We start from the raw sequence: 21,058 nt of genomic DNA, 5'->3' as shown, positions 1-21,058 counted from the left end.
GAAAATTACTTAGAACCCCCAAACATTATAACTTTTTTTTTAGCAGAGACCCTAGAGAATGAAATGGAATTCATTGCAATTCTTTATGTCACATCGGTTTTGTGTAGCGGCCTTACAAACACAATTTTTAGGGAAAAATAAAGTTTTTTAAATAAAAAATAAAAAAACAGTAAAGTTAGCCCATTTATTTATTTATTTTTGGATAATGTGAAAGATAATGTTCTGTAGAGTAAATAGATAACTAACATGTCATGCTTCAAAATTGCACACGCTTATGGAATGGCGACAAACTACGGTACTTAAAAATCTCCATGGGCGACTCTTTAAAATGTTTTACTGGTTACCTGTTTAGAGTTACAGGGGAGGTCCTGTGCTAGAATTAGGGTTCATTTCACACGGGCTTTCCACCCGGCGGACTCCGTTTTGCTCAGCGAGGGATCGATCCACCGATCCCCGCTGTGCACAGCTCAGTCTCTGCTTACTTTGCAGAGACCCCCCTCCCCTCTATGGAAAATCGGATGAAAACGGACCACCTGTCCTCCAGACGGATGGAAAATAGGGTTTCCATCCGTCTGGATTTCACGGACCACGTCAGATCGGAGAGCAGGGGGTGTCAGCGGACATGTCACCGCTGACATCCGCTGCTCCATAGAGGTACATGGAGCATCCGATCAGGTCCACCTGAAAAAACTGACAGGAAAGCCCGTGTGAAAGGGGCCATATTTTTCTCACTCTAATGATCATGGCAATACCTTGCATGTGTGGTTTGAATACTGTATACATATGAGGGCGTGACTTGCGTATGCGTTCGCCTCTGCTCGTGAGCTTGGAGGCAATGGGTGCTTTAAAAAAATGTTTTTTTATTTATTTTTTATTTTTACACTGTCCCTTTAAAAAAAAAAATTATTGATCACTTTTATTCCTATTACAAAGAAATGGAAACATCCCTTGTAATAGAAATAAGCATAACAGGGCCTCTTTAATGCAAGATCTGGGGTCAAAAAGACCTCAGATCTCTCATTTATACTTTAAAGCAAAAAAAAAAAATATGTAATTTTAATTTTTCGAATAAAAAAAAAAATTGGCCCTTCAGGGCCGCTGGGGGGAAGAGACGTTTGATGACGCTCTGGCCCTCCAGGGGCATAGAGTGGAGGGGGGGCCATCTTGCCCTCACCCGACTTCCTGTCCATCATTGCACAGGGTCTGATCATTATTGCTGCTACAGAAAGCTCCGGTAGGTGGGGAAAACGGGGGGGGGGGGCAGGGCCGGACTGGCCTACCGGGAAATTTCCCGGTAGGCCACCGGCTCTGGGCCGCTTTAGTTTTAAGATGGGGCCGCTGATGGCCGCTGCAGACCCGCTGCACTCCTGAAACGGATTCCTACGCCAGCCACTGTGAGCGGCATGACGTCATATCCGGCGGGCAGTGGCTGCGTGACGGCCAGTGTTAACTGCATGACGGCGCTGGGCTCCAGGTAAGTAACAGTAAGGGGGCACGCACGCTGATCTCTGCATTGAAGTGGGCATGTATGCTGGTCACTGCATTGAAGGGGGCACGCACGCTGATCTCTGCATTGAAGGGGGCATGTATGTTGGTCACTGGGGGCACGCACGCTGATCTCTGCATTGAAGGGGGCATGTATGCTGGTCACTGGGGGCACGCACGCTGATCTCTGCATTGAAGGGGACATATATGCTGGTTACTGCATTGAAGGGGGCATGCACGCTGATCTCTGCATTGAAGGGGGTATGTACACTGGTCTCTGCATTGAAGGGGGCATGTATGCTGGTAACTGCTTTGAAGGAGGCACGCACGCTGATTTCTGCATTGAAGGGGGCACGCACGCTGATTTCTGCATTGAAAGGGGGAATGTTTGATAGTCACTGCATTGAAGGGGGCATGTAAGCTGGTCACTGCATTGAAGGGGGCATGTACCCTGGTCACTGCATTGAAGGGGGCATGTACGCTGGTCTCTGTATTGAAGGGGGCATGTGCGCTGGTCTCTGCATTAAAGGGGGCATGTACGCTGGTCACTGCATTGAAGGGGGCATGTACGCTGGTCACTGCATTGAAAGGGGGGCACACTGGTCATTGTGCATTGAAAGGGGGCACGCTGGTCACTGTGCATTGAAAGGGGGCACGCTGGTCACTGTGCATTGAAAAGGGGCACGCTGGTCTCTCTGCATTGAAAGGGGCACGCTGGTCTCTCTGCTTTGAAAGGGGGCACGCTGGTCTCTCTGCATTGAAAGGGGGCATGCTGGCATCTCTGCATTGAAAGGGGGCACGCTTGCCTTGGGTGCTGACAACCCACGCTACGCCACTGGGGCTGGTATGAAATTATTTCCAGGGCTGGTTTTTATTCCCAGTCCGGCCCTGGGGGGGGCACCTTTCCCGCTGCCCATAAAAGTGATCCCGTGGCGAATCTGCCACCAGGACCACTTTTTTTTTTTTTTTTAAATATTACTTTTATTGTTCTGTAAGGAGTTGTAGGAGGTGCAGGAATAATAGAAAGAGATGCTGCACCCTGACGTTTCTCCTGGAGGGCTGCTGGTATAAAACCGGGACCACTTTTATCAGACTCCAGATCGCCAGCTGTGTAAAAAAATACCAGGGTTATGGCAGCTAGCTGCTGCCATAACCCCGGTATCTGATGTCAAAATACCGACGTAAATACGGTGGGCGGTCCAGAAGTGGTTACAGAACGACAATACTAAAGAAAAAGAAATAAAAAGAAAAGCTGGGGAAAAAAAAAAGACAAAACAGTACGTTCCATAAACATATCCCACTAATGCATGTAAGATAATTAACAAAATATGTCAATTCAGCCCCATAGGCCCGTACACAAAAATCAAGCCATAGCACAATCTCCCATGAGAGGGCAGTGCTCACAACCTGGGAACACCTGCCCTACATTCAGGGAGATTCCAAAAATAAGGAGAGCGAGAAGCACATCTATCAAGAATAAAACCAGTAATGGTAGAGGAATAGCAGGACTTTAAAAAAAATTAGCCCCATTCCGCAGGGAGAATGCATCCTGAGTTTAAGTGCAAAATGTTCATGTTTTACTGGAGTATACCTAAAAGCATTGTTTGTGACAAGCTAGAGACTCAGGAGAACTGAATCAGCCAAAAAAGCAAAACTACTTTTACTGTACATACAAAATGTGCGAGAAAAGGAAATAAACCTAGAGTGTGCGGAAAACTTGTCAGTTTCTGGATTCAAAAGCTATTTTGTTCATTATTCATGTAGTAAACCGTGAGTTACTGTATATGGAACATATCATTTTGAAAAATGCACGCACTTTGGAAAAAATTGTACATAGCACAGGACTTTTCCTGTCTTCAGCTGCCAAATGAATTAAGCACAGAATAAAATCAATGAGAAATAAAGAAAAATATTTTATAATGTTGCTATGCGTATGCTGGCTAATAAGATTTTCCCCGTGTCCCCAAACGTTTCTCTGCAGGTATGGCGACATGGTTCCAGACACCATAGCCGGGAAGATATTTGGTTCAATCTGTTCCCTGAGTGGAGTCTTGGTCATTGCGTTACCCGTCCCCGTCATTGTATCCAATTTCAGCCGAATTTACCATCAAAATCAGAGAGCAGACAAGAGAAAGCAACAGCAAGTAAGGCAATTTACCTTCTGACTTCCATGTTTTTATTTTTACTATTCCTTCACCTGGAAGACACCCAAATTGCAATTATCTCTCCTAAATAACAGCTTTAGAAGCCATTTCAGATACACTAGATTGTCAAAAGTATTGGGACAGCTGACTTTACATGAACTTTAATGGCATCCCAGTTTAAAGCTGAATACACGCTATACAACTTTCAATAGATTTTTTTTTTCCTTTAGATTGACCAAAACCATATAATTTGAGGTCAAACCTAAACGCTTTCAATTAGTATGCAATCAGGCAGGTACTTGCCCTACATAGTTGAAGGTAAATCTAAAGGAATTTAACCACTTCAGCCCTGGAAGGTTTTACCCTCTTAACCGCTTGCCGACCGCCGCACGACTATTTACTGCGGCGGTCAGCCCCTCACAGGCAAAGCGACGTAGTACTACGTCGCTAGCCTGTGAGGCTATAGGGAGCGAGCGCGCGCCCCCGAAGGCGCGCTCCCGCTCGGTCACGGACCCCCCCGCGCGTGTGCCCAGCGGACCCGATGTCCACCGGTCACTCGCGATCGTCCGTTACACCGGGAGAAAGGCAGGCGGCTAATGTAAACAAAGCCGCCTGTCATTCTTCTCTGTGTAAGAATGGAGATCAAACAGTTCTGCTATGTAGGACCATTGATCTCTGTTCTTACACATCAAGCCACATCCAATCACAGTTAGAATCACGCCCCTAGGGACACACTTAACCCCTCCCTCTCAAAAAAAGTTAACCCCTTTACTGCCAGTGTCATTTTTACAGTAACAGTGCATATGTATAGCACTGATTACTGTAGTAATGTCACTGGTAACCCCAAAAGTGTCAAAAATGTCAGTCAAGGGTCCGATCTGTCCGCCACAATGTCACAGTCCCGCAAAAACAAAATCGCAGATCGCCGCCATTACTCGTAAAAAAAAAAAAAAACAACAAAAATGACGCAAATCTTTCCCTTAGTTAGTAAACACAATAACTTTTGCGCAAACCAATCAAAATACACTTTTTGCGATTTTTTTTTTACCAAACATATGTAGCATAAAACAAATTGGCCTAAAATGTTAAAAAATTTTGATTTTTACATTTTTTTGGCAATTTCATATAAAAAAAAATTGAAAAATATTGTTATTTTTGCAAAATTGTCGCTCTTTTTTTATTTATAGCGCATGATCAAAAAATCGCACAGGTGATCAAATACCACCAAAAGAAAGCTCTGTTTGTGGGAAAAAAAAGGATGTCAAATTTGTTTAGGTACAGTGTCGCACGACCGCGCAATTGTCCGTTAAAATCACACAGTGCTGAATCGCAAAATAGGCCCTGGTCAGGAAGGGGGTAAAATCTTCCGGGGCTTAAGTGGTTAATGACCAGGCCATTTGTTGCGATTCGGCACTGAGTTGCTCTAACTGACAATTGTGCGGTCGTTTGAAGCTGTGCCTAAATACAATTGATGTCCTTTTTTTCCCACAAATAGAGCTTTCTTATGGTGGTATTTGATCACTTCTACGGTTTATGATTTTTGCGCTATAAACAAAAAGAAGAGCATCAATTTTGAAAAAAACACCAATATTTTCTACTTTCTGTTATAAAACATTCCCAATAAAAATATTTTAAAAAATCTAATTTTTTTTAATCAGTTTAGGCCAATTTGTATTAGGCTTCTTTCACACGGCCGCTCCGGATTTCTTCTCCGCTCTGGTGCTTTTTTTTTTTTTTTCACGGAGCGGATGACATTTGTGTCATCCGCTCCGTGTGTCCTCATATCATCCCATCCGTTTGCGGATGATATGCGGACATAATGTAAGTCTATGGCATTGCGGATGTCAGCGGATGACACCGCTGACATCCGATTTTCCTTCCTTTCCGTTTTTTGAACGGATGAAAAAATAGGGTTCTGTTCCGTTCCAAAAAACGGAACAGAACTGAAAGGAGGGAAATCAGATGTCAGCGGATGGTATTCCGCTGACATCCGCAATGCCATTGACTTACATTATGTCCGCAAATCATCCGCAAAAAAATAGGATGATTTGCGGACAAGCGGAGCGGCCGTGTGAAAGGACCCTTATGCTATAAATATTTGATAAAAAAAATCCCAAAAAGTGTATAATAATTGGTTTGCTCAAAAGTTATAGCGTTTACAAACTACAAGATATATTTATGGACTTTTTATTTTAAAATTTTTTTATTAGTAGTGGAGGCGATCAGCGATTTTTATCGGGACTGCGACAATGCGGCGGACAAATCTGACACCAAGTGACACTTTTTGGGGACCAGTGACATTAATACAGTAATCAGTGCTAAATAATATGCACTGTTACTCTATAAATGACACTGGCAGGGAAGGGGTTAACACTGGGGGTTGATCAAGATGTTGAATGTGTTCCCTATATGTGCTTACTAACTGTGTGGGTGGATGGGTTGGACAGAGGCAAAGAAAGATCGGTGATTCAGCTTAGCTGAATCACAGGATCTTTCCCTGCCTCTCTGACAGGAGAGCCTTCTTGCATTCTTTACATTCCCGGCGGCTTTCCTGTCAGTTTTGCGAAAGATTGCAGGAGGCCGGTGGCAATCAAGCCTGCTCCTCCCGCGATTCCCGTGATTAGACACAGCAGGAGCACAACTCTGGTGGCACACGCGTGCTGCCAAAACCACATGTACATAATCATGTAGATCTATGTTATTATGAGCAGCCGAGTCCATAGGGTTCAATATTGAGTTGGCTCACCCTTTGCAGCTATAACAGCTTCAAATCTTATGGGAAGGCTGTCCACAAGGTTTAGGAGTGTGTCTATGGGAATGTTTGACCATTCTTCCAGAAGCGCATTTGTGAGGTTATGAACTAATATTTAACGAGAAGACCTGGCTTGCAGCATCCCTCCAATTTATGCCAAAGGTGTTCTATCAGATTGAGGTCAGGCCAGCGAAGTTCCTCCACCCCAAACTGTGCACTGGTCCAAATCATTTGGTGGAAGGGGGGATTATGGTGTGGGGTTGTTTTTCAGGGGTTGAGCCCCTTAGTCCCAGTGAAGGGAACTCTTAAGGCCTCAGCATACCAAGACATTTTGGACAACTTCATGCTCCAAACTTTGTAGGAACAGTTTGGGGATGGCCCCTTCCTGTTCCAACATGACTGCGCACCACCGCTCAAAGCAAGGTCCATAAAGACATAAATTAGCATGTTTGGGTTGTAGGAACTTGACTGGCCTGCACAGAGTCCTTGCCTCAACCCGATAGAACACCTTTAGGATGAAATAGAGCGGAGGCTGCGAGCCAGGCTTTCTCTTCCAACATCAGTGCGTGACCTCACAAATGCACTTCTGGAATAATGGTCAAACATTCCCATAGACCAGTGATAGTGAACCTTGGCACCCCAGATGTTTTTGCACTACATTTCCCATGATGCTCATGTATTCTGCAGTGTAGTTGAGCATCATGGGAAATGTAGTTTCAAAACATCTGGGGTGCCAAGGTTCACCATCACTGCCATAGACACTCCTAAACCTTGTGGACAGCCTTCCCAGAAGAGTTGTAGCTGTTATAGCTGCAAAGGGTGGACCAAGTGAATATTGAACCCTACAGACTAACATTGGGATGCCAATAAAATTCATGTGTGTGTAAAGGCAGGCGTCCCAATACTTTTGACAATATAGTGTAGTTGCTACTATTAAAAAAATATTTTTAAACACTATAATTTACTAAAGAAAACTAGACTGTGCACCTTGCAATGTGCAGTTGCACTCTGCTAGTGAAATTGCTCCAGAGCTTAGTGAATGAGGTAAAGATTCACTTTGCAAAGAATACCCAATCATATGCAAGGAAAATAAAAAATATAGCATTTTTGCTTGCACATGATTGGATGATGGAAGTCAGCAGAGCTTGTGCCAATTTACTAAGCTCTGGAGCAACTTCTCTTGTAGAGTGCAACAGCACTTTGCAAAGGGCACAGTCAATTTGCCTTTAGTAAATCAACCCCTATGTTGGATGCAGAAGAGCAAAGTTCTAATATCTCGGGTTCTTACCTGGGTACTCCCTGCATTACTGGTAACAACCTGACATATTAAAACTTTGTTCACCAATACACTACTATCTTTATTTGTAAAAGCTCTACATGAATACATTTGGACACCAGTATTTGCAGCACTTGTTTCAATATTGTGTAGCTCCTACAAAATAAAGTTTTTCACATACTTCTTTGTATCATTGTGCTCAGATCCTAAAATATCTTAGCCGCCAACATTGTTTAATCCTGACCTGGACACTTAGTTGGATACATGCAAAATTCCTCATAAAGTGAGTACAGAGTTTTCTGTTAGGGCTCGTACACACAGCGGCCAGGGGGTGGTAAAAACAGCAGTTAAGCCATGTTTTACTGCCCCCTCGACTGCCCACCTAAAGAAGGATATGCAGCCGCTTAGGACTGTACACATCTTGCGGATGCTTTGCTTCATTGCTGCGTCACTGTTTGCAACGCATTCATATGAATAAGGACACGCAGCAACTGTATGCACCCAGCTGTGGCACTGTGGTTCAGCCTTTTCAGGGTGGTGATGAAGACAACGTATCACCTCCCAGCTGCCTGTCAACAGCTCTCTGAAAATAAATCCATAGTGGATTGCTTTTCATTGGGACAGCAAGGGCTGCTGCACGTCTGAACGAGTCCTTACATTGTTGCAATCAAAGGAAGGCATCAACATTTGACACTAAACCTCTGTATTCTCAACTCAGCAGAACAGGTACATTTTAATGCCAGTTAAGTCAAGATTTAGAGCTTACACAATGCTGAGATCTCCCATCTTGATCTTCTATGACAGCATTAGGTACCTGCTCCCATACGGTATTGCTGGGTTCCTAGAGCTTAAACAGGGCTGAGAACTCCCATCTTGATCTTTTATGACAGCTCCAGGTAATGGTAGTGCTGGGTTCCTAGAACTTAAACAGGGCTGAGAACCCCCATCTTGATCTTGTATGACAACTCCAGGTAATGGTAGTGCTGGGTTCCTAGAAGGTAAAAAGGGCTGAGAACTCCCATCTTGATCTTTTATGACAGCTCCAGGTTCCTGCTCCCATATGGTAGTGCTGGGCTCTAGAGGTTAAACAGGGCTTAGAACTTCCATCTTGATCTTTTATGACAGCTCCAGGTAATGGTAGTGCTGGGTTCCTAGAAGGTAAAAAGGGCTGAGAACTCCCATCTTGATCTTTTATGACAGCTCCAGGTAATGGTAATGCTGGGCTCTAGAGCTTAAACCGGACTGAGAACTCCCATCTTGATCTTATATGACAGATTTAGGTACCTGCTGCTCCCATATGATAGTGATGGGTTCCTAGAGCTTAAACAGGACTGAGAACTCAGACCCTGTTCCCATGTAATAGGGATTGGTGCCTTGAGCTAACACAGGGCTGAGGACTCTCATCCTGCTCCTATGTGGCAATGCTGTGTGTCTAGAGTTTACACAGAGCTCAAACATTTTACCCCGCTCCCATGTGGTAGTGTTGGGTTCCTAGAGCTTACACAGGGCTGACAACTCTTACCCTGCTCCCATATGACATTTCTATGTGCCTAGAGCTTCCACAGGGCTAAAGACCCTTGCCCTACTCTCATGTGATGCTGCTGATGCCTAGAGCTTATACAGGGCTGGGGACTCTCTCCCTGCTCCCATTTGACCGTTTAGGTTGCCTTAAAAGCCAATCACAAAGCACCACTTTGCAATTAAGGTAGCGTCCTTAAATTCAAAGGTGCTGCGTATGTTTCTGCTTTCCCAGGGGCTGAAGAAAGCGGTGTAGGAGTAAGGGGAAGGTAAGTATAACCTGATGTTGAGACCTACTTTTAAATTAATTTGTTGATTTGCCTTGTATGAGCAAAGCACAAGTTCCCTTCAAGTTGTTAGCCTTTTCATGCATATTTTATTTAATGCTTTGTTATTTCCACAGGGTCAGGGTACACGGCCCAAAGACATGAGCTGCCCATTCCAGATATTTTGGTCATACCTCACCTCAAGGGGTTAGAAAACCTGCCTTGAGTGTCATTGATATCCTCCAAGTTATTGGTACCCGTAGTGTCCACCTGCACTACTCACCCTATTCCCCTGTCCATTGACATAAACCTGCCAGGTCAGCAGAGCCAACCTTGGACGTGTATGGAGGGTTTTGCAGAGATTTGGAGACTACCTTGGAGGGTGGTTCCATGATGCCTGCATGTCTGACCAACCTCTGATGTACAGAATATGGGCAACATCGTACTGATGCTACTTATTCCCTCTGACTGCTTTCTGGTGAATGCTTGTTTTTTTGTTAACCTTACACAAACCCACAACCACCCTTCATACCTCAACCCACATGTCCAAACAAATTATAACCTCACCTTTTTTTTTTTTTTTGCAGAAAATCCGCCTGGCCAGAATTAGGCTGGCAAAGAGCAACACGACCAATGCATTTCTGCGTTACAAAGAAATGGGCGGTCTGGAGGTAAAGTCTAATCTTGTCTTATGGTGCTGTGTTTTGAGAATAAATCCCAACGCCAGTCAAAACTTTAGAGGGAAGATTTATAAACTAAGGAGACACAGACTGCTAGACTGGCAGTCAGTACAGGCCTTTAATCCATGCTGGAGAAATAGACTACCAGGATACCCGCTCTCAGGCCAGCTTTTCACAAACCTCACTTGCACAAGTCCTGATGAGGGTAGATTGGTTAAGCTCCTAAAATGCATTGGCTATGGCTTTTACTCTTAAGACGAATGCAAATATATGTCTGGTGCTCTTTTCACTCTACACAACTTACTATTGACAATGCCATAATATCTTCTTCGGACTCAGATCTTAGAGTGCAGTCTCATAACTAAAATTACACAAGCCCTGATGAGGTACAAGACCTGATGAGGGTAGATGAGTTAAGCCCCTGAAATTAATTGGCCTTGGCTTTTCCTCTTAAGACAAAGGCAAGCATATATCTGATACTCTCTTCATTCTACACAACTTACTACTGACAATGCTGGGATATCTTCTTCGGACTCAGATCTTAGAGAACAGCCTCATAACTAAAATTACACAAGCCCTGATGAGGTACAAGCCCTGATGAGGGTAGATGGGTTAAGCCCCTGAAATTAATTGGCCTTGGCTTTTCCTCTTAAGACAAAGGCAAGCATATATCTGATGCTCTCTTCATTCTACAAAACTTACTACTGACAATGGCAGGATATCTTCTTTGGATTTAGATCTTAGAGAGCAGCCTCTTAACTAAAATTACTCAAGCCCTGATGAGGCACAAGCCCTGATGAGGCACAAGCCCTGATGAGGGTAGATTGGTTAAGCCCATGAAATGCATTGGCTATGGCTTTTCCTCTTAAGACGAATGCAAGCATATGTCTGGCGCTCTCTTCACTCTACACAACTTAATACTGACAATACCGGGATATCTTCTTCAGACTCAGATCTTAGAGAGCAGCCTACAAATTACACAAGCCCTGGTGGAGCAAAAGCCCTGATGAGGGTAGATGGGTTAAGCCCCTGAAATGAATTGGCTATAACTTTTCCTCTTAAGATGAAGGCCAGAATGTTTTGGTGCTCTCTTTACACAACTTACTACTGACAATGCCTGGATATCTTCTTCGGACTCAGATCTTGGAGAGCAGCCTCTAAAACTAAAGTTAAATCAGATTTAAATTCTTACCAAAATCCTGAAGCAGTTCTCATCAAGATATCTTTAATTAAGGAGATCTCCTCTCAATTCTTGTCCCAGTAACATGGGGTTTGAGGGGCAGGAAGTGATAGTGACAGTAGGGAAGTTAAATCAGAACTGCAACCATTCAGCAAATGTCACTAAAGTAGTACCTGCCACAGTGTTCTCCTACTACATTTATATGCACACATGCACACCTATATCAGATCTCACCACCTTCTCCCTGGATGCTGGTGCCATGTCTGATACTGGCCGCTACGCTGCATTCATCTTCTGGGAATTGGAGCCCAGCTACGGTTCACATCAGTTCCCACGAATATATGCTCTGTTTAGAAGATATGCATAGTAGCATTGGTTTCTATCTGGAAGGAGTCACATCACTGACAGCCCAGTTATTGAGATAACGATAGCAATACCAACAGCCTGGCATAGTAATTTCCTTCTTTTGGTATAATGCTGGGAGTCAGTGCATGCAAATCGGTAGGCAAGCATTCTAAAAGGGAGAATTACAGAAAAATGCTAGTCTTGAAGTGTCAACCTCAGACATGAAACATGGACAAAGCATATTCTTCTATAGTGTGTACTTGTCTCAGTTAGGAGCACTCCTGTGTCATTTCTGTCTGATGCTTTGTTTTCCTGACACAAAGAGAAAAATGGTGACAGGGGGGGGATCTCCAGCTGATTGATAGCCTCAGCTCTATTCCTGTGTGCTGTATGAAGGGGGTGTGTCCCCTCCCTCCATTCAGCTTTCAGAGCTCTCCTCCCTGAGCTCTGCAGAGTGTAATTTCAGCTCCCCGCCCCCCTGTTTTCTGACAACTCAGACAAGCTTTATAAACTCTGCACTTTGAATGGATGTAGAGAAAAGAGAAGACTGCAGATAAACAGGTACAACTAATGTAGGCGAATTTGCTCATCTATGTGTATCAGTCACTTCATTTTTTAGAAAAGATCATTTTTGAATAAATATGATTTGAGCTACAGTTTTGCTTTAAGATAACTGAGTGTTCAGTTATATTTAAAATTTTTCTTGGCTCTACCCAAAAGTAAAAAATAAATTTGAATGAATTCTGACTTTAAAGTGATACTAATCATACACTGTTTAATTGACATTGTTCCTTCTATTTCTGTATATGGATAATGGCACTGTAAATATTTTTAATTAAAGAAAATTGGAAAACATAAGCAGGAAGGGCATCTAGTCCTTTGCTGCTGGGCACATGTTAAAAAAAAGGCTTTGGAGCTTTGAGCTTTGGAATAATATCTTATTAAATATCTTTATTATTTTTTGGTAATAACATGGTGTGGGTGGATTTCTGCCAGTCACAGACTGTGTCATGCACCTCCAACCTGTGTCTTAGAATAAGAGGGAGGTGAAGCCTCCATCAATCTACATGTAATATCCCACCCCCATTGTGGTTAGCTGGTTAGTGGGCATGGAGGAGGAGGGAGGGAGTGGGCTATCATTTACCACTATGTATACGCCCACATGTGTGATTCTATAGGCACATGAGCTGCTCAGATGTGATAGGTAGGAAATGCTCAGGTTAGAAACTCACTGAAATCTGAGCATGTGCAGAGTTTCTACTACAGCTGCAAAATCCCTAGCTGAATTGGAGACATGAACACGAGTTGGAGATAGAGAGCAGTAGGATCAACCAGGTTTTTTTGCAGAATACCGAAAATGAATCTTATGGATGGAGCTAGTATATGTAGTACACCATTTATTGATAGTTTTTTTATGATGTGACTTTAGTGACACTTTCTTGCACCCTTGCGGAAATGCCACATGCCAGTCTTGTGGTTACTATATCTTTATGTACAGAAGGCTGCTATTCAGAAATGTTTCACGCTAACAAATTGTTTAGCAGCTACAATAAAATATATGTACTGATGAATGTTACATGTATGTCTGTGATTTTACAGGAGGACAGAGATAGACATGCTTTGTGCATCAAGAATCGTTCAGCATTTGAGCTGCAGCATCATCACCTCCTGCACTGTCTGGAGAAAACCACGGTAAGATCCTATAGACAGATATAAGCATATAGAAGCACTGCAGACATGAGCCAGACAAGCTGAAAGCCATCTGGTGTAAGATGTTTAGGAACTCAGTTTTAGAAATGCAAATGAGAAATATTCAATTTCAAACAACTGTATATTTGCAAAATGATTGAGAAATAGATGGAGGTAAACAATGAAGAAAGAATGAAGATAATCTGACAAATTAAACAGAATCTGTGGCCAGGCTATGGACGTTCATGTGTTCGTATATTCTTAGCAAGAAGATTTAAAACAAGCCTTCACTGACCGCTGTAGCTTCAGGCACTGTGGAATAATTTGCAATCAAAAAATGTGCTGCGCTACAAAAGAAATCTCCCAAATAAATGGAAAAGTGCTGATCTATCAAATACTTAATATATGATACAATCTAGAATGAAAAGCAAAAATGTGCACACAAATTATGAATTATCAGTGTGAAGAAAAAAGGGTGTTTTAAGTCCCAATAAAGTCCGTAGCTTTAGAACGTGAAAATGGTGTTCAGAAGAAATCAACCAAAAAAAGGTCCCAGAGGCTGAATCCAGATGACACTTTTTAAGAAGATAGGGGAGACACCGACGTGCAGATCACCAGATACAAAAAACAAGATGGCTGCTTACCAGAGCTATATGGTCTCTCAACCTAATGAGCTGACCAAAACGAGCTTATGTGTAAAACCAGGGATAGTCACCGGATATTTCCTTATGGATCCAGATACAGCATCTATCCTCTATATCCAGGCAATGGAATTTGTTGGTAATACCGCAATAAGCCACAAGGTGTCTCTCTATGCACTCACACACGATATCCACATCATAAAGTCAAAAGATAACGTCACCGGAAGTGACGTAATGACGCAATGGACCCGCCCGGGTCCATTGTGTCATTACGTCACTTCAGGTCTCGGACTTTGCAGCCGTGGAACACGGAAGCTTCCCGGCGTTGCTCTACACTGATCCGAGGCAGCTTCACCGTGAGTCGATATTATTTTCTGTATTGGCATACTATCATATACTACTTCATGGGGCTCCCCTCTCCTTTCTTTTTGTGAGATTACCAGCCGGTGCCTTGCTGGATCAAGAGAGGAACCCCAAGATCTATCTCATTTGGGACCATTGGAACAGGTCGTATATACTACACCTAGTGGTCACTGAGGGTAATACAGCACTTACACTTCTGAGGAATATATCACTCCAGGATTTACTTTGTTTACATATATATTCACAACTTCACCACCAGGGATTTGTATTTATATGTAAAAATTATTAGTTTGACTAGCTTTGCACTGTATCACTTTACTGGAATAAATCCACTATAATATTTGTTCACTTGTGGCACAATTATTATTTACAGTCAATATTCACTACACATTGACAGATTATATCGGCTGATGTTTACTGACACGGAATTGTGTGATTTTTTAACCCTTTGAAGATATAATCAGAATTTACAATTTGAAATCAGCCGGTATCACCCCCCTCTTTAAGGGGTCTTTGCACATTATTGCACTTTAATTAGCACCTGATCACTTTTTAGGTAGCGCTGTCTCAACCCCTTTGCACATTTACTTTATTCTTAACCCTTCGGGGTTTGGTTGTTGGCTGCTTACACCTATTTATCCACTCCTCACTGTTCTTCCTCATACTCCATAGCGCTGGTCACCTTTGTCTTTTACTCTTATTTACTGGCACAGCCAAGTTTTTACTTGCATTTCCAAAAGTTACAAAATTGCAGTTTTAAGTGCAAATTTCAGTATTTAGGCTACAAACAAGTACAATACGCAATTAGCAATGTGATATAAGGTAGATATTAAGGCAAAACACGTATTTCTTATTCTATTTTCGATATAGTAAGTAAGAAGCTCAGGGACAGGACTCAGGAGGGCAAGACATTAGAATGGGGAGGTGCACACATATGAAATTGACTCTCACAGTGACACTGACAGCAGTGTGCAGCAGCACAGATGATGATGACACCTCACCGACGCAACACGTCGCCTCCTGAGTCACAGTGACAGTCTCTCTCCACACCAGATGGTACCTTCATTCCACTCCAGTCCAAACAACACCGATAGTCCTGATCCCAACTTGCCTTGCTTCCATCCTGTAGACCCGCACAGGAGGCTCCATGACATCACACGATACGCTCACGCACTGCCTCCGCCAGACCCACAATAACACACTGTAGAACACACTCTGAACTGGAGCTGCGCATGCACAGTTCCAAGCCGAGCGTCACAGCCATATTTTTTACTGGCAACCTTTTCCTATCACTGGCATTTACTACTGGCAGGAGAAAAGTTCCCATTTTTTTACTGGCTGCCAGTAAAAATACTGGCGGTTGGCAACACTGAGCTGCACATACACACGCTGCTTATGATTGGCGGTGTGCTGTGCCGGCTTCCCAGCAGGCGCGATCTGAACACGCCTGAGCCCATCACTACTTTATAGAATCCTACTGTTCAAAAAAAAATCTGACAAAGGTTATAATCCTCCCTTGCTCTGTGCAAAATTAAAAAAAAAAAAAAGAAAAGCCTATAGTTCTACTTTAGGTTAGGCTCTTACTCCCAAGGTGAGTAAGGTTCAGACAAATTAGGAAAATTTAAATAAAGGGGCAGTCAATAAATCAGATTTATAATATAGATTGTTTGTGTTCTTGCAAAAGCCTATTTGTGAATTGTTCTCATTTTGGTGTGCAGTAGAGTTTTACTTGTAGGCATTCCTATGGTTACTGACCTATTCTTTACTCCAGGTCTAAGAATTTTCTGACAGTCTCTTTAATCCCCAGACCTGAGATGCTTGTAACTCTCTTCTCTTCTCTCCTCTCTCTCCCAGTGCCATGAATTCACAGATGAGCACACGTACAGTGAGGCTCTGATGACTGAATCCATTGGGTACCGAACCAGCCGCAGCACATCGGTATCTTCCCAGCAGGGACTGACCACTTCCTGCTGTCCGCGGCGTGCCAAGCGCCGGGCCATCCGTCTCGCTAACTCCACTGTGTCAGTCAGTCGTGGCAGCATGCAAGAGCTGGATACACTGCATGTCCAAAAGGGACTCAGTCAGAGGTAATGATATATGCTACTTATTGGGTATTGAAAGAGCAGATTTTCTATTGTTTTTAGTATTGGGAAGAGTGGGAAGGGAAGAAAAACATTTGTCAAGTTTTCATTACATCTGTCACTCCCATCAAAATTAGGAAAATCAAACATTTGAATGCTTTCCCTGGAACAAGATTATAGAGGGAATCCCCCAAAGACCTTTGTTCCAATGACAAATATATTATTGGTGGGATACAGCTCAGTTTGGGGGGATTGTCTGTGACTTTACACTGTGTCTCCAGGACAAGAAGTATCCTGAATTCTCCCCAATGTGGACCCAGACAGCAGTATAATTCTTACAGGGGTCCTAACCCATCTTTGCTCTCTTTTGGCTGGAGTCCCCCAGTCATATGAACATATAAATATAAAGCAGAACTTAGCTTGAACACTCACCTATAGGCCCAGATCTTGGGGATGCTGGAGAGGGTTGTGCCCCCCCCAGATGATAGTCCAGACCAATGTTCCCCCTAAAGTGCGCGCATGCGCGGACGCGCAGTGAAATTTATGGTCCCGCGCAAGCAGCTATGTAGACCGCGCACCTAGTTAAACAGCGCAGACGAGGTGGCCGGGGAGCAGAGCGTGCTCCCTGAGAGCACGCCCATTGTATGACAATAGCGAATGAAAATTCGCTATTGTCACATGGATCCTCCTCCTGGCCAATCAGGGAGCGGGTCCTCCTGCTTCCTGATTGGCCGAAAGGCCAACTTCATGCCATTGGCCGAGGAGGAGGCGCCGGGACTTGAGCACGGAGACGCGGGAAGCCGGGGACTGAAGTGAGCGGGTCCGTGACCGTCCTTAAGGTAAGTGCACGGGGGGGGTCTCGCGGGGGCCAAGTCACTTACGGATGGTGGTCAAACACCAGAAGATCCACTCAGCCAGGAGGCATCGCTGGAAGTGCTGGGGAGAGCGGAGGATCGCTGCCATGATCGTACCCAGGGATATCAATTCACTCCATGCAGGTTGCAATTTATTGGGGGCAATGCTGTGCACTCTGCAGTTTATTGGGGGCAATGCTGTGCACTCTGCAGTTTATTGGGGGCAATGCTGTGCACTCTGCAATTTATTGGGGCAATGCTGTGCACTCTGCAGTTTATTGGGGGCAATGCTGTGCACTCTGCAGTTTATTGGGGGCAATGCTGTGCACTCTGCAATTTATTGGGGGCAATGCTGTGCACTCTGCAGTTTATTGGGGGCAATGCTGTGCACTCTGCAATTTATTGGGGGCAATGCTGTGCACTCTGCAGTTTATTGGGGGCAATGCTGTGCACTCTGCAGTTTATTGGGGGCAATGCTGTGCACTCTGCAGTTTATTGGGGGCAATGCTGTGGCACTCTGCAATTTATTGGGGGCAATGCTGTGGCACTCTGCAGTTTATTGGGGGCAATGCTGTGCACTCTGCAATTTATTGGGGGCAATGCTGTGCACTCTGCAGTTTATTGGGGGCAATGCTGTGCACTCTGCAGTTTATTGGGGGCAATGCTGTGCACTCTGCAATTTATTGGGGGCATTGCTGTGGCACTCTGCAATTTATTGGGGGCAATGCTGTGCACTCTGCAATTTATTGGGGGCAATGCTGTGCACTCTGCAATTTATTGGGGGCATTGCTGTGGCACTCTGCAATTTATTGGGGGCAATGCTGTGCACTCTGCAATTTATTGGGGGCAATGCTGTGCACTCTGCAATTTATTGGGGGCATTGCTGTGGCACTCTGCCATTTATTGGGGGCATTGCTGTGCACTCTGCAATTTATTGGGGGCAATGCTGTGCACTCTGCAATTTATTGGGGGCAATGCTGTGCACTCTGCAGTTTATTGGGGGCAATGCTGTGCACTCTGCAATTTATTGGGGGCAATGCTGTGCACTCTGCAGTTTATTGGGGGCAATGCTGTGCACTCTGCAGTTTATTGGGGGCAATGCTGTGCACTCTGCATTTATTGGGGGCATTGCTGTGGCACTCTGCAATTTATTGGGGGCATTGCTGTGGCACTCTGCAATTTATTGGGGGCATTGCTGTGGCACTCTGCATTTATTGGGGGCATTGCTGTGCACTCTGCAATTTATTCGGGGCAATGCTGTGCACTCTGCAATTTATTGGGGGCATTGCTGTGCACTCTGCAATTTATTGGGGGCAATGCTGTGCACTCTGCAATTTATTGGGGGCATTGCTGTGCACTCTGCAGTTTATTGGGGGCAATGCTGTGCACTCTGCAATTTATTGGGGGCATTTCTGTGCACTCTGCAATTTATTGGGGGCAATGCTGTGCACTCTGCAATTTATTGGGGGCATTGCTGTGGGCACTCACAATTTATTGGGGGCATTGCTGTGCATTCTGAAATTTATTGGGGGCATTGCTGTAGGCACTCTGCAATTTTTTGGGGGCATTGCTGTGGCACTCTGCAATTGATTGGGGGCATTGCTGTGGCACTCTGCAATTGATTGGGGGCACGCTGGTCACTCTGCATTGACGTCGCCCCCCCCCCCCCCCCCCCCATTGCTCAGTCTAAAGGTTTGCGCTCAGAAATTTTTTTATTTGCTCAGCACAGTAAAAAATTAGAGGGAACATTGGTCCAGACCCCCCAGATCTCCAAGACCCGGTCACCCACTGACTCATGACCCAGTCCTCAATCCACAGCCGAGGTCCTCCCCCCCCCCCCCCCTGCAATGGTTGGTTGCTAGCAATGCTGGCGTCTTAACAAACAACAATGTCACATCCATGCCCTGCTCCTAGCACTCACAGGAGGACGGAAGTGGAAGTTCCTCTGAAAAAGACCTGCAGTCTGCTTCCTCCCAGCTCCTGCCACCTGCCTGCCTGATGACAAAAGGTACAGGGGCACTCAGATAGGTACATTTTATGTAAGGGGTCACTCTGATGGGGACAATTGATGTAAGGGAACACTCTGATGGGGACAACTGATTTAAAGGGGCACTCTGATGGGGACAACTGATTTCAAGGGGTTCTGTGATGGGGACAACAGATGGAGACCTTGCTATAAGGGGGCCCTCTAATGAGTATCCTGATAAAAGGGGGCTCTGATAAGGACTCCTGATGTAGGGGTGAGTCTGATGGGGACTCCTGCTGCAAGGGGAACTGGAATAACGACACCTGATGTAAGGGGGTACACGTTCTGTGTTCATCTGGCTTCTTCTGGGTTTGGGTTTTCAGCATAGGTGTGCGCAGCCTATTGCATTAGGGTGTGCACCCCAAAGTTTAAATACACATGCATGTGTTTGCCTACATGTACATGGCCCAATACATTACTCTCCCTGCTGGCAAAGTGAAATAGAAGTGTGTGGCACTTCTCTTATGGCAGAGCAGGTCCGAGGGAGATCTTTCCCATTTCCTCACTGGCAAACAGAGCGATAATGCTAATGTGCCCTAGGTGATTAGGGTGTGCCCAGGCACACCCGGCACACCCTGTGCGCACGCCTATGGTTTTCAGGAATCTAAGTTCCACTTTAAGCCCAAACTGAAGTCTCACAACTTTTCTTTTTTCTTTATAGACCATGTCCACAGTATGTTGTAAGCTTTAACTGATTTTTTTTTCTTTTATGGTTTTAAAAAAGTTGTTTTTTGTGTACAGTATTTTGGTGGAGCTCTTCAAAGAAATAGATGTGCAGTCAAATAGACATTGTTCAATCACCGTCCAATTTCATATTCTCAGCTCCACATCGGTTGTGCAGTGTGTCTAAATATGACTGCACTAGAGTTTGACTGTGCTTCCCAATGCACTCAGTTGTCTAAGGTCGGCCATAGATGGTTCGAACCATGTGTGGGCAGGCTGAACGTACCAAGTTGATTAACCACCAGAAACTTGCACCGTTTATGGCCTACCTAACAGACCCAGTCAGACACCCCCCCCCCCCTCCTTCCTCCACACCAGAAGTCTAAGGATTCTTGCAATGAAGGGTATTGCCATCATCTATGCCAGCATAGAGCACTGGATGGGAGGGCATGAAATGCATATCCACTCAGAAAAAACATTTCACTTGTAAATAACTTCAAAAACAATGACATTTTTTTCCAATTCAGTGGGTGTACAGTACTTTCCTGAAATCTGCCTTCATATGTGTGGCCATGCACTAGCTGAAGTAAGGCTGTCAGAAATAAATGCCATATAAGATGACAGGCAGGAGGGGAGGTAACCTGTGTTTATAGCAGTAGAAAAAAGCATGAGAGCGCCCTGAGTGAGTGTCACCAGTGTGGAGATGTTAACTAATAGTGCAGTAGCCAGGTAGGAAGCAAGTCAGTGACATGAAAAGTGTTATCCCCCATCTTTCTTTTATGAAGATATAATAGGTAGTGGTGGTATCACAAAAATGTTTATTACTTTACAAATCCTTGGCAAGTTAAACAGCTCACATACAGTATCTTGCCCATGTCATCTTCACATATTTTTCAGTAATTTTATGCATTCATTTCCATTTTTGCTATCTGGTTATTGGTGTGTATGACAGTGCAAACAGGATCCCTGTTAAACAAATAAAAAACAGTTTCACAGCAAAAAAAGTGGAAAATGTTGTCATCTGAAAATTTAAACAGTGACTCCACTTTTGATGAGAAAATGTCAATCCCCTCCAGATAATCAATATGCATTGTA

At 44.3% G+C, this 21,058-nt stretch overlaps 1 protein-coding gene across 1 annotated transcript in view; it reads left to right on the top strand.

Moving 5' to 3' along the window:
* KCND1 (potassium voltage-gated channel subfamily D member 1) overlaps window positions 1–21,058 on the top strand; it is a 187,998-nt gene that overhangs the window by 128,198 nt on the left and 38,742 nt on the right. Inside the window, exons 3-6 of the mRNA XM_082262822.1 lie at window positions 3,467–3,629; window positions 10,029–10,112; window positions 13,246–13,338; window positions 16,194–16,426. Coding sequence (XP_082118948.1) covers window positions 3,467–3,629; window positions 10,029–10,112; window positions 13,246–13,338; window positions 16,194–16,426 — 573 coding nt within the window. The remainder of the gene's footprint in view (window positions 1–3,466; window positions 3,630–10,028; window positions 10,113–13,245; window positions 13,339–16,193; window positions 16,427–21,058) is intronic.

This window comes from Pelophylax lessonae (assembly GCF_965119305.1).
Source record: "Pelophylax lessonae genome assembly, chromosome: 7".
Lineage (NCBI taxonomy): Eukaryota > Metazoa > Chordata > Amphibia > Anura > Ranidae > Pelophylax > Pelophylax lessonae.
This window is presented reverse-complemented; position numbering and strand designations above follow the sequence as displayed.